This window comes from Cyprinodon variegatus, unplaced genomic scaffold (genome assembly GCF_000732505.1).
Source record: "Cyprinodon variegatus isolate N-32 unplaced genomic scaffold, C_variegatus-1.0 Scaffold361, whole genome shotgun sequence".
Lineage (NCBI taxonomy): Eukaryota > Metazoa > Chordata > Actinopteri > Cyprinodontiformes > Cyprinodontidae > Cyprinodon > Cyprinodon variegatus.
This window is the reverse complement of record NW_015150814.1, coordinates 489,138-501,837: the sequence shown is the minus strand read 5'-3', so window position 1 is coordinate 501,837 and position 12,700 is coordinate 489,138. Positions and strand designations below refer to the sequence as shown.

Genomic DNA, 12,700 nt, shown 5'->3' with positions numbered 1-12,700 from the left:
GAAGTCTGTAAAAAAGAAGTTTTTAAAGAAAAAGAAGTAGTATTTTTTTTTTTTTTAGACTTTAGAAACTCAGAAGCTGATCAAATATTGGGTTAAATATCGGTGGGGTGGCCGATGTCCGATATTCAGTTTTAAGGCCGATACCGATAGGGGGCCGATTATATCGTGCATCCCTATTAGACAGAGTTTTCCTTTGTTGTTCTGAATGCTGTTTAGATTCCAACAAAAGCCTCTGCATCTCTCATCATTGTTTGTTGGGATTTTAAAAGCATAGTCCTCCTCTCTACCCAACTTGTAAACCTCAGCATATTAGGTGCTCCACTACAGATTAAAACACGCTGATCCACAGTTACAAAGGTTTGGATTTTCTATAGAACATAAAAAACTTCTAGGCTCATTGTTCAGACCGTCAGGAAGCAAAGGAAGAACTCACACTAAATGTTACAAGCCTGCTTTGACAGCAAAATTTAGAGCGTGTATGAAACTTCCTCCACAGATCTGAATGACCTATTAAAAGACTTTCTGCATATACTGCGAACAAAAATCATTGTTCTGATCCAAGGAAGCTACATCCAATCAAGAAATTGGTTTACATCAGGGATGAGACCCTAAATAAACATTAAACATTATTAAATGACCTAAGAGAAGCTAAAAAAAACAGCTCCTCATATAAAGACACAGCAGTATTTTGGAATGGCCCCCACTCCTCTTATTTCTGTCAACACAATGGCTGCACATTAGCAGACCCATCTGTTAAACTCTTAAAGTTTGTAAATGACACAAACACAATTATTGCTGGTATGATCCAGAATATGGGACTACATAGACAGAAAGTTCCTTCTCTCATCATCCTCAACGGTGGTGGATCACTTCCTGTTTCTAGGACCAGCACTATCTCAGGACATGGGATGTTCCCCACACATGGACAGTATTCAGAAGAACCAGAAGTTCAACTCAAGAAGGACAACCTTCCATAAGAGCTTTTAGTAATTCTTTAGTTTTATTCAGACTGTCCAATGTTTACCCATCTCTGAGAGGTTTGGCTCATCCCCACACTCAGGTGGGTCTAAATTACCACCCATGTTAGATTTGGAAAGATGATTATTAGGGTGAACTTCCCTCTATCTAGGACTTGTTCAGGTCTAAGGTCGGGAAAAGGGTAGCTAACATCTCTGCATACCTAACAAACCACAGACCTTTAAGACTTTTACCTTCAATTCAGACCTACATGGTGCTGATCAAAAAAAAGAAAAAACAGCCCACGGTCAGTTCCTGTTGTATCTACAAAAATATTATCAGTATATTTTTTTTACACATTTAAAATGTCTTATTATGATTATATGTCACCAATGACAAATTCCTGGTTTCCACAAACTTCTCTAATGAAGCTCAACAAATTAAAACCTGCTTTACTACAGGAATCTGGAACATTGAACCGGGTTGCTAAATACCATAAATGTATTTAGCAAGTCTCTATTCCCAGACCATGGGAAAATGTTTTCCTTTACCTTGCTCAACTGGCTGTGTAGGAGGATATATTTGTTAGCTGTGTTTACATAACAAGTCAGAGTAGGAGTGGTAACTGCTTCCCCAGCAACAAACCCTAGAAAACCAGCCTAAACAAAAGCTCCTGGGAACCAAAACAATAGATTGGGATTCATCTTGAGACGTATTCTAGTAAAACAGGCTGGAATAAAAGTTTTGAGGGTTAGAAGAAACAGCTGAGAGTAGCTAGCAGGGAAATCTGCATGGCCAGTAGCTGATGAGGTTTTCTGTCATCATTCCTGGAGTCATTTGAATGGAAGACAGACAATTCCCCCGGCTGCGTGATAAAAGGACTGACAGCCACTCCCCGTCTGCTGATGCATATCAGCTGGTTTATAAGACAGACTAGCTTAGCTGTTTGCGACACAAGGTATTGTGTTAGCATAGTTTATTAAAAGTATAATTAAACCAGGCGTCTGTCCCACGTACATGTTGCTATATTGTCCTTCTTGGGAGGATTTTTTCGGAACAAATTATGTTGTATTCATTAAAATAACAAGTAAAGGTGTTCTGATTCAGATTTTCTCAACAAGTAGATTTATTTTAATGGAGATGTTATAACCATCATCTTTTTTTGGGGGGCAGTATGTTTAACAGCTACTCTTCTGGTTTAAAATAAATCAATTCTCTAGCATGAGAATCTAACAGATATCAAAGGAGACTGGGTTATTTTTTGACAAATTAGTAAACCATCCTTTAACAACTGTCTAACCAGAGTGGGAGAGTTTTAATGTCTGCTTTAAAAGGAAAAAAAAACTAGTGGATGTAGGGAAACAGGTCAGGATGAGGAGGAAAACCTAAGAAATCAGTTCTGAGATTATTCTATCCAATAAAATAAGCTAAATATATGCTGAACTCTCTGCCAACATTTAATGTATAAATCTGGATTAATATATGAGACAAAGTTTGAGTATTATCGAGAGAATATAGTGTCTTTTAGTGATGAATTCTGTGTTGTATAAATAAAGCAGTGAAAGTAATCCTGCACCTGTCGAGTTACCGGGATTATATTTATCCGTTTGTGCAGAGAGATCAATTGAAAACCTTAAAGAACGGATCTGGGAGGGGGGTGGTGATAGAAATGCCACAGTCTAAATAAAACAAGCCTTCAAACCCCTTCAGAGACTGTCTGAAGGATTGTTAGAGCCAGGCAGCATTTGAGAAGCCAAACACCTTTCTCCTCCTCTATCACCCAGAATAAACCAGATTGAAACGTCGCTGAACACCATCTGACACTGGATGGAAGAAGCTGTTAGAAACAAAGACATGTTTTCTATGCTACACCTGATTTAGTTTCATTTTTGCTACAAACATGGACATCCCGTTATGCTCACATTGCATCGAATGGGTTAGATACAATCTACACACACTTAGGTGAAAAATAAGGTCAGTGGAAGATAAATATGAGAGAGGGAGGGTCGAACAGGGTGGCACACAGAACAAAAGAGGAACTTTATCAGCATTGCTTAAACGTTAAGATCAGACATAAAAAATGGAAGGATCTGCATCCACAGAGATCACACTGATGTGTGTGGTGAGAAAAGAGGATCTGATGGTAAAGACATACCTGGCACAACTCCATTAGTGGCGATGGCGCTCATTGATATTGCAGTCAGCAGCGTCTGGAAAGCAGAAACAACCCCACATACAGTGTTATCACAGAAGGTTTAGTACTCCGTGTGTTCGTGGATGCATGCTGACGCTTACACAGCAGCAGCATATGAAGACGATGCAAAGCGCCTGCAGTACGCCAGCCGTCCCCACCACCCATGTCAGCCTCAGGAACAGGATAACTCCGAAGATGTTTTGAAGGCAAGGCAGGTAAACGCCCATGAACGTCCCCATCTGTGGCGACTGGAACAGAAACAAACACAGATTGTTTGACAGCAGGAACAAGTGACATTTCTTTCAGATTTCTTGACACATATATATTTTTTATTATAACAATAATTGAACTTTATTGATCTCACACTGGATTGAACTCATTCCCCTGGGGAGCATTGGGCTGCTATTGTGCAACGCCTGGGGAGCAGTGTGGGGTTAAGGTTCTTGCTCAGGCTGTGGGGATCAAACAGGGTACTTGTAACCTTCTCAGAGCACAAGCGCACTGCTCTAACCACCAGGCCAACACTCCCCTAATATATTCCCCATACTATAATCCTGCATCAAAGCTTGACTTCCTGGAGGCTCAGGTCCGCTATGTTTAGTTCCTCGTTCAACTCCCTCTGGTGGCCTGGAGAAGTTCCGTTTTGTGGAGCGACTTTGCTGCCGTTTTCACTCGACTTTCCTGTTCTTTCAACATTTTGTTTGTGGTTGCAGGATTTTTTTTATTCAAATTTCTTCAACATTTTTTTGTTAGCAGCATGTTTCTGTTGCATTTGTTTTTTATAATAACATAACACATGTTTTTGCAGCTCGTTTCATTGTTTGCTGCACATTTGCACTTACATTTGTTTATAAAACCAACTTTTAGAAACATTGGTGCCAATCAGTGTCTCTTTAATCTCACTAACACAATTTTGTGAAACTGTCTATATCATCTGGGTTGAAATAAATAGACTAACCAAAACAATCAGTGTCAAAACAGGAACTTTAGATTGTTATTCAGGGTTTTATTTGCTCTTGTCTAGATTTTTGTAATACATTTTTTTATATGTAATATTAAAAACAGCTGATCCACTGTAAGCTGGTCCAAACCTGCCTTTATTCAGTTTTAATGTCTCTGTAGCTTTGATTTCATTCAGAAATCTGGACTTTGACTTTACATGGCCCTGCTACCTCCAGCTCCATCTTACAGTAAATGACTTGGTTGTTAAAGTCACATATCAAAGTCTGAGCCTTTCAGACGTTTAAGCTAAAATCCACTGATAGGGTTGAGAAATAAAAATAAAGAGCCATTGTTTTCCTAAGTCTAATCTTTAAAAAGCAGCTACAGACATCATTTTATTTTAGATATTGTTTTGGGATTTTCTTTTAATTGTCTGGATTATTTATAGAATGGTGCTGATAGCAAAAGTGGGAAATGCCATCAGAGAATATATTCATCTGAAACTGACTGAAGCATATCGGCTCCATACAAGTAAAGTCGTGTTCGTTCAAATTCATCTGTCCACCAAAACTCTAAACTTCAGGGCATCCATGCGTAAGAAATATGAAAACATTGAGAATATGTTTAAAAGATCCCTTTTCGTTTATATTTCAATCCGTTTTCTCATCTGTGTGCAAGAGGGGAGGTAATTCTCCTCAAGCAGCCATTTCTTCAAGGTATGTGAAAATGTGGACGAGTACATAGGACGGCCTTACGTAAACATATCACCACGATGATTGACAATTAGGAGGAGCTTTTGTCATGATTTGAAAGGGGATTTAAAAAGGCATTCAAAGGCATACCGTGTAACTTTTGGCCACTAGGGGCACTAGACCTGTAACTTTCACGTCTAGCTCCCCTAATAGTCACTACCCCCACAGCACTGTCACAAAGGTCAACAAACAGATAGCCGTCCAGTTTCCTGTATCTTTTAATCAGGGATGGCGCTAGGCGTCTAAGTTGATCTCAGAGGGTATGAGAAACGCTGCTGCTCTTTGGAAAGCAACGCCGTGGCAGGCTGGACCTCGCCACGTGGTGCAGAGGACCAGCGGCGGAGCTCCACTGAAGAGCCACCGGATTGGACGGGACGTCTCGGTCAGCCGTTGTTTGTAGCCTTCTAGCTTTCTCTTCCCGTATTTTGCTTCTACTAAGCATCAAAAATAATAATAAAGCTATATGACTGTACAGTAGGAGCAAAGTGTTACCAGTCTAATAATAAAGTTGAGAAAAAAAAAAGAATCTGTGTTACATCCGGCTTCTTCAAACAGCCTTCGTCAACGAACAAACTCCTTTCCAAGGCCAACTCTTGTTTTTCCTTGCTCACGATCCCTTTCATGTTTCCTCTTTTAAGCCTCATCAGAAGGTTTAAAGATTTTCCTTGCCTCAGCCATGACCAGTAGTAGAGCAGGCAGAAAAATAGTAGAGCAAAAGCCTTAGCTCCACGACTATATAAGAGCCTGCGGCAATAAAGACACATCTGCTTCCAGGTCACATGACCTGGCCAACGACGGTGCGTCTTCTCCCAACTCACACAGTCTGTACTTTAAGAGGGGTGCATTGATAGTGTCAATTGTTGACTATTGGCCTAAGGAATCATTTAAAATAACTCAAATGCATCAACTCTAGGTCACAAAGTCTGCAGTATGGCTTTAAAAGCTAAAATCCTCTAAATTAAAGCAGATTTATTATCATATGCTTGTGTTAAACATCAAATCATGTATTTTTCACTTATAAAACGAACAGCTTAAGCTTTTTATTCAGTTTTAATTTGCTCCAGATACAACCTAATCTGTTAATACAGCAGACGTCTGGTGATGCTTGTACTGAAAACAGGACAAAAACCAGAAGGGAAGATAAAGATGCTTTGGTTAAACCCCCCCGCTGTCTGGTGGGAAATAGTGCCAGCCAGGCTTCAATCTGAGCTGGAAATCCTACAAATGGCCAAAACAGATTGTCTCATCTCTGCTGCACGTGGCGTATCGTCAGAAACCGCCGTGCACTCTGAGTTCACATCTTGATGCACTTTGAGTTGCTGATATGATTCGTCTAGACAAAACTCAGTGACCCATGCAGACAGGAATGGACAATGAGCTCCTTTTGAAATAGATCATCACCAGGAGGATTGTTTCACACTATATGTACATTTGAAACCTTAGTGTTTCATCTTGACATCTTATTCTCAATTCTTTTGTTTTTTTATAACATAGTAAACTCTGTTACATTTAAAAAGGATGTGTAATAAAGGAAGCGTTTCACACCTTGCTGGGTTTCTTCTTCTCGCCGATGCTCTCGGCCTCCTCGTGCTCCTTCGCCCCCTGCGTCAGGTTGGTGTAGTTAGCCAGGCGGTTGAGGAGAGAAGACACCTTGGGTCGAGTGTCCATCTCCTCCTGTTGGTTATTAAGCAAAGGGAGATGTAACAGCGTGAGAAGAGGGAGATGACAGCACTGAGAGGATAAAGAGAGGATCGCAAAATAAAAAAAGGCGACTAAAAAGAAAAGAGCAGGAGCTGAGAATAAGCAAGTTATAAAGAATCAGCAGAAGGAAAACAGGAGAAAAAACTGATCTATATATAAGCTAAAACACACCAGCTTTCAGCTCAGGTTTGGTAAACAAAACAGCGGCCGTTTCTCAATATGTGTACTTGTGCTTCCTCACGTACTCGTGGAGCGTCCTCAGCCTCAGCCCTAGTACTGTTCAAATTCACAAGAACAAGAAGGCCGAGAGCAGACAAAGTCCACGGATGTTGTTCTCGCCCCTCCCTGTTTACCCAGCATGCATCAGAGCTTTCATGCATCAGAGTCTGTTCTTGAGATAGACAGCTGTCCCAGCATGCCCTGCGGCAAGCAGCAGCAGCTTCCAATTATTGAGTTAAAAGTTCTTCTCTTCTGAAGCTGTTGTTCAATAAAAGTACGTTTTAAGATCATTTGAGGCGAGAATATTATACCTTTAAGCGTCACTCTATGTCCCATCTACCGATTTAATGCGTCATTTAAAAAATAAAATCCGAAGTTGAGAGCGGAGCTCCGAGGCTAACGACAGCTAAGGCTAACCGCAGCCCGTCTGCAGCAGCCCTCTCTCGGCATAGCCATGTTTAAAAGGACCGCTGGCTCTGATGGCAATTTTAAGTCATGGCGATATCTGACTGTGTTAATTAGTTCCTCACTAAATAAAAAGTCAGAATTTATTATTATCTAGAGACTATTAATAACAGGAGGTGAAATGCAGCTCCAGACGAGCTGAGCGTGTGGTGATGTCATGAGTATGCTTCTGTTCCGGTTGACCCATATTTATGCGGCGAGCTCCCGTTCTCCCAGAGTCCACACTTTCCTGTGTTCTTCTCAAGAACATACTTGGCGGGGACATTAGTCCATACTCGCGTTCTTGTGAATTGAGAAACGGCCAGCATTTCTATTCTTGTTAGCATCAGCAACCGCTGCCATGACACAAAAACATTTAAAACGCTAAATACATTTCGGATAGAGCGACTGGTTGCTTTCGAACCTCAAATAAGGCCAAGTTCCTGTCGTAGAAGTCGTCATCGTCCATCCCATGGCTGTTGTTGATGTAAACACTGGAGTTTTTTGAATTCCCATCACCTGAGCAATAGAACAGAGAGATAAGGACACAGACAGTACTGGAACTTTAATATGATCCAAAGAAGTACACTTCATCATCATCATCATCATCATCATCATCATCATCGCTGTCGTTCTAATTCAGGCTTCCCCCGTCACCGAGCCACTTCCAGCTCCAACAGCAGCACTTGACTCAGCAGCATCACTTCCCTGTCTGCGTTCCCTCATGCTAACGCCAGCAGTCGCCTTGGGTCACATTAGTGAGAGGAAATGCGGTAGGAAGGACATTTTGACGAATGCTTTTCTTTAAAATACAACAATAACGCTGCAGCGTTTGGTGAAAAACAAGAACAATCAGGGTGTGACATCTCACTGCAAGACAGAGAGAAAAAAAACAAGCAGATACACTGCTGGAGTGTGTTGGTAGGTGAACCTGCTGAACAGGACAGCCCAGATTCTCAGACATGTCTGTAGCTCTCAGGCTTTAGTCAGGCTCACAGAACGGCTGCACCTTTCCTGCTGTAGTCCCATTAAAACCACCAAGGGGAACTGGAGAAAGCCGGTTAGAGCTGAAATATCTCTAGAAGACTCATAAAGACAGTCTGTCTGCTACATCTAACATCTAAACAACTTTGCACATCAATAGTAGAGAAACTATTGAGGCAAAAAATCCAACTAAGGAGGTTAGTTTGACTCCCAGTCTGCTGCATCCAACCTTTGCCTCATTGCTAGAGGCCAGGTAAACAAGTTCAAAGACATAACCTGTATCTGTTTCTGGGTAGGAGAGGGGGAATGTCTGGGAGAAAACACCCTGAACCTCTGATTCCTTTCAAGTTTCCAGACTCTGATGCTCAACTTGAGATTTGCTCATAAACAGTCAATGAGCTTCTCAATAATTTAAAAACATTTTTTGTTTCTGGCCCCTGTTTCATCTTTTTTGCTTTTTCAAGCCCTTTTAATGGCATGGATCACCTTTGTAATAAGATACCTTTTTGTTTTTGTTTTTTTCTTAAAACAATAAAGTAAATAAGTGATCCTTATTTTGGCTTTAATCTTATTTAGTCATCAATAAGCCTATCAATCTATTGACTCATTAATTAAACTGCTAGAGATCACGCCTGCTAAAGGTCCCCTTCTCACAGTGCTGGTTTTGAGGACCAATCGTAACCATTAGTGTGCTAGTCCATAAAACTGTTTTATTTTCTAATAATCGTAAAGCAAAGGTAATTAATAGAAGAGATTTTTGTTTGTTTTTATAGAATTTGGACAAAATGAAGCTGAACTTATGCAACTAAATTGAGTTCTGGAGGGAATACAGCTTTAGCTGCTACTGCTCCTTTGTTTTGTTTTTTTCTTCTTCAGCAAATGGCATGTTTAAGGGTCTATAAACCCTAGTTTATTAATTGAAAATAATTTCTAATAATCAGTTAATTACTTTAGTTTCATTTGAAAAACTGATGGATTAATCCTAAAGCTGAACATTGAACAAGGGCAGATATTTAGCCACCAGCAATAGCTGCTACTGTGAAGCCAGAAAACAGCAGGGTTCACTGAGTTTAGAGGGAGCAGGACTTCCTGCAGCTAAAAGCAGCAAAAGCATTTTTTGCTGCATCTGCAAAACAAAAACAAAAAAAAGAGAGAAATTAGATGTAGTCTAATGATGTATCATGGCGGCAGATTTCTTCTTACAAAAGTAAGGTTTCTGTTTCAAACGCAAAGATCAATTTTCAAAAACTTTGACCAAATTATAATGATTTATCTTTCAGAACCTTAATATTAAAACATTTTTATTGAAGGTAGGGATTCAGGACATTATTATTTTGCAAAATTGAAAACATTTTCTAATTAAGAATCAGGCAGCAAAAAGTACTTTATAGGAGATTTTTCATTACATTTAAAAGAGGTGAAGCTAAACCTACATTTATTAAGGAGCATAGTTCCAACCTAAGAAGGTTTTTCATCTTAAATGAAAAATGTTAAAAGATATTGTACAATTTAGGTTAAAATCCAGTAACGGTCAATTTATAGAATCTGTAATTCGATGACAAGTAACTAAAGCAATTGACAGTTACTTTAATAATCAAGACTTAACTGATTCATTGCTAATAAGAGGGAAGACAGGGAGCTGATGCCAGATGAAAGGGAGTGGACTGTACCTGCAGTGTGTGCAAACCTGGTGGAATAAACTACAGGAATCATTTGACCTCCTTAATTGCAAACAAAGGCTACTTTACCAAATTATAATATTGATTTACTCCAATGCTGAAATACTTATTTGCAGCTGTATTATTCAAATAAATTGTTTTAAAAAAATCATATATTGTAATTCCTTTGGGGGGGGTGACGTCACCATAAAACAAAGACAAGTTGAAGGATCTGAAAAGAGAAGTTCCCAAAGAAGAGAAGTTCCCAAAGAAAAGGGAGTTTCGTTTGAAATAAAGTGCTCACACATGGAAACTGGGTAAAATTCCACAAAGTAAGACGAACATTGTTATAACTGCTGCACATTTTTTCTCTGCGTTTTATTTGCTGACTTTGTCAAACGCAAGACCCTGAAGTCAAATCAGTTTTAGCCGCGCTCTTCCAGAGATACTACCAGTGCACACTTTGAAACTGCAGACCAGAAAGTCTAAAAAATAAAGCATTTGTCTATTAATTAAAGGTAAACCCGTTTCCTATCCAGAGCCACAGCAGCTGAAGTGTCTGAACCGTAGAGGCGACCCAGCTGTTCATCTCTGTCAGAGCTCCCAAACAGAGGGGAGCACCTGAACATGCAGAGGTGGTTTATTTATCAGCATCCATTGAAGCAGCATTCATCTTAAACCAGACGTAGTCGTCTCTAAACACATATCAGCATCAGTGGCTAACAGAGATGCTGTCAAACAAAATGAATCATCGAGGAAATAACGGCTGAACCGTCCACTGTGACGTCTTCTGTAAAAGCTCTGACTCAGCTGCATTGCTTTGTCAGCATTTTTATGTTTGATAAAAGAGATAGAAACATGAACGGGCTGTAGAGAAGGAGCCCCGAGTCAGATTAACCGTCTCGATGTCTATTTATGGAAGCTTATTAAACGGCGCAGGGCATCCCCCTAACAGCGTAGATGCTTAACTGGATCAGTGTGCTAATACGGTAACATCCTCCTGAGCCAGTGAACCAGCGTGGCTATTCCTGTTTGCTTTTAAAATAGCAGCGTTTTGTCCTCAGCTTGCCAACTGTTGACTCAAATTAGCAAGGAGGAAAAAGAGTTTCTTCACAGCTTTATGAAACAAGCAGCTCTGCTGGATCTGTGAAAAATAGCTACCCTACTAAAGCCAGCAGAGCCACAGCATCAATACTAAAGGCTTTCCCGGTGAAAACATGAAGCTAAACAGCTGCTAATGCTGCTGAGTGAAGAAGAAGAACAGTTTCTGTCTGATGATGAACAGATGGAAACCTAAATGACGCTAAAAGCAACATTTCACTTAAAACCATGCAGGAAAATTACTAATATTTGAGCAGATGTGAAAATATAACCTACACCGTATAGCACTAGTAATCCCACCCCCATAGACTTTTCCACATTAATCACCTTCCAACTGCAGATATTAATACTCTGTTGGGATGCTAAGCTCCAGATCATAACAGTTTCAGATAATAAAACACTTAAATTAAGAGATGAACTGGTGCTAGGCATTGTTTTCTCTGGTCCAAATGAATTAAATGCAGTGCAACCATCAGGCCTCATTGTTTTAATCTGCTGGTGAAGATTCTCAGTCAATCAGGCCATAGTCATTCCAAAAAAGTTAAAAAACAATCCAGCGGAATTTTTTTCCAAGTTTGAAGACGTTTCGCTTCCCATCCAGGAAGTTAATTCAAATGTCAGAAATAGCGTTGAGTGTTTCATCCGTTGCATTTCCGAATTCTCCCGAGTGGTACCCGACTTTACACGAGTTATCAAGGGGGCGGGATTGTTGTGGCAGAGGGTTCACAAGCAAGTTCGGTTGTGGTTCGGTTTGTGGAAAGCATCCTGCTAACCAGTTAGCAACTTAGTGCTAGCAGGTTCCCAATGGGAAATTCCATTGGGACCAAGTAGCACTAAATTGGTGACTTAGAAACGACACTGTCAAGGGGATTAAATGGTACTATGTTTATCTTAGGAAAACATAGGAATGGCAAATGTGAATATTGTGGGGTAGATGAAACAGTTGAGCACGTGATGTTATACTGTAATAAATATGAGGAGGAGAGAAAGCAATTCATTCAAAATTTGAGTAAAGTAAAAGTTAAATTAGATTTATTTCAATTATTCAGAAGTTATTCAGATAGTAATATTTACAGTATAGTATTTCGATATCTAAAAATAACACATTTATATAATAGAATTTAATTCCTGAGAGTCATTCTGATCCACACTCCATTCCAGTAGATGGCGGAAATGCATCTATCTGTTGTTTGCCAATCGCCAAAAAATATCAAAGAAGAAGAAGAAGACGACACTGTAAAGGAACGCTATGGACAGAGGAAACATGCAAGAGGAGGAGAGTTTTGTGTCGGAGGTTGGGATGAGTCTCCTCTGTCATACATTTTTTATTTAGAGGAGGAAAGCGGGGACGGAGTTGTTGTGGAAGAGGACGCCAGGGCGGCAGAAGCTTGGTTTGGTGTAGAAGGCTTACAGCCGTACATGTTTGAGCCCTTGCCTCACAACGCTGCCAGTTCTGTTAGCTCTACGCCTGCTGAAGACACAGACGTCCATCAACTCAATGGGAAAGGAAATTATTCCTATTTCAGCCGTTGCGTATATTAGCTGCGACATATAAATCAAGATGCTATGACCAAAAAAATGGGATTGACAGATGACCGTTGATACAGATGCACAGGCTGACGTGTAACTAACTGGCCTGCATAAGATAACAAAAAATAAATAAATAGAGCGTATATTTATATACATGTTTAAGCCAGAATGATTTGACATTTAAACATGATTTCCCTACAGCTTTAAGCATGTAAAAC

At 40.0% G+C, this 12,700-nt stretch overlaps 1 protein-coding gene across 1 annotated transcript in view; it reads right to left on the bottom strand.

Moving 5' to 3' along the window:
• Positions 1-12,700, bottom strand: part of LOC107091997 (solute carrier family 12 member 6-like) — a 36,963-nt gene that overhangs the window by 21,530 nt on the left and 2,733 nt on the right. The window contains exons 2-5 of the mRNA XM_015386260.1: positions 7,634-7,728; positions 6,391-6,519; positions 3,253-3,399; positions 3,113-3,167 (exon numbers count right to left, since the gene is read on the bottom strand). Of these exons, the coding sequence (XP_015241746.1) occupies positions 3,113-3,167; positions 3,253-3,399; positions 6,391-6,519; positions 7,634-7,728 (426 nt within the window). The remainder of the gene's footprint in view (positions 1-3,112; positions 3,168-3,252; positions 3,400-6,390; positions 6,520-7,633; positions 7,729-12,700) is intronic.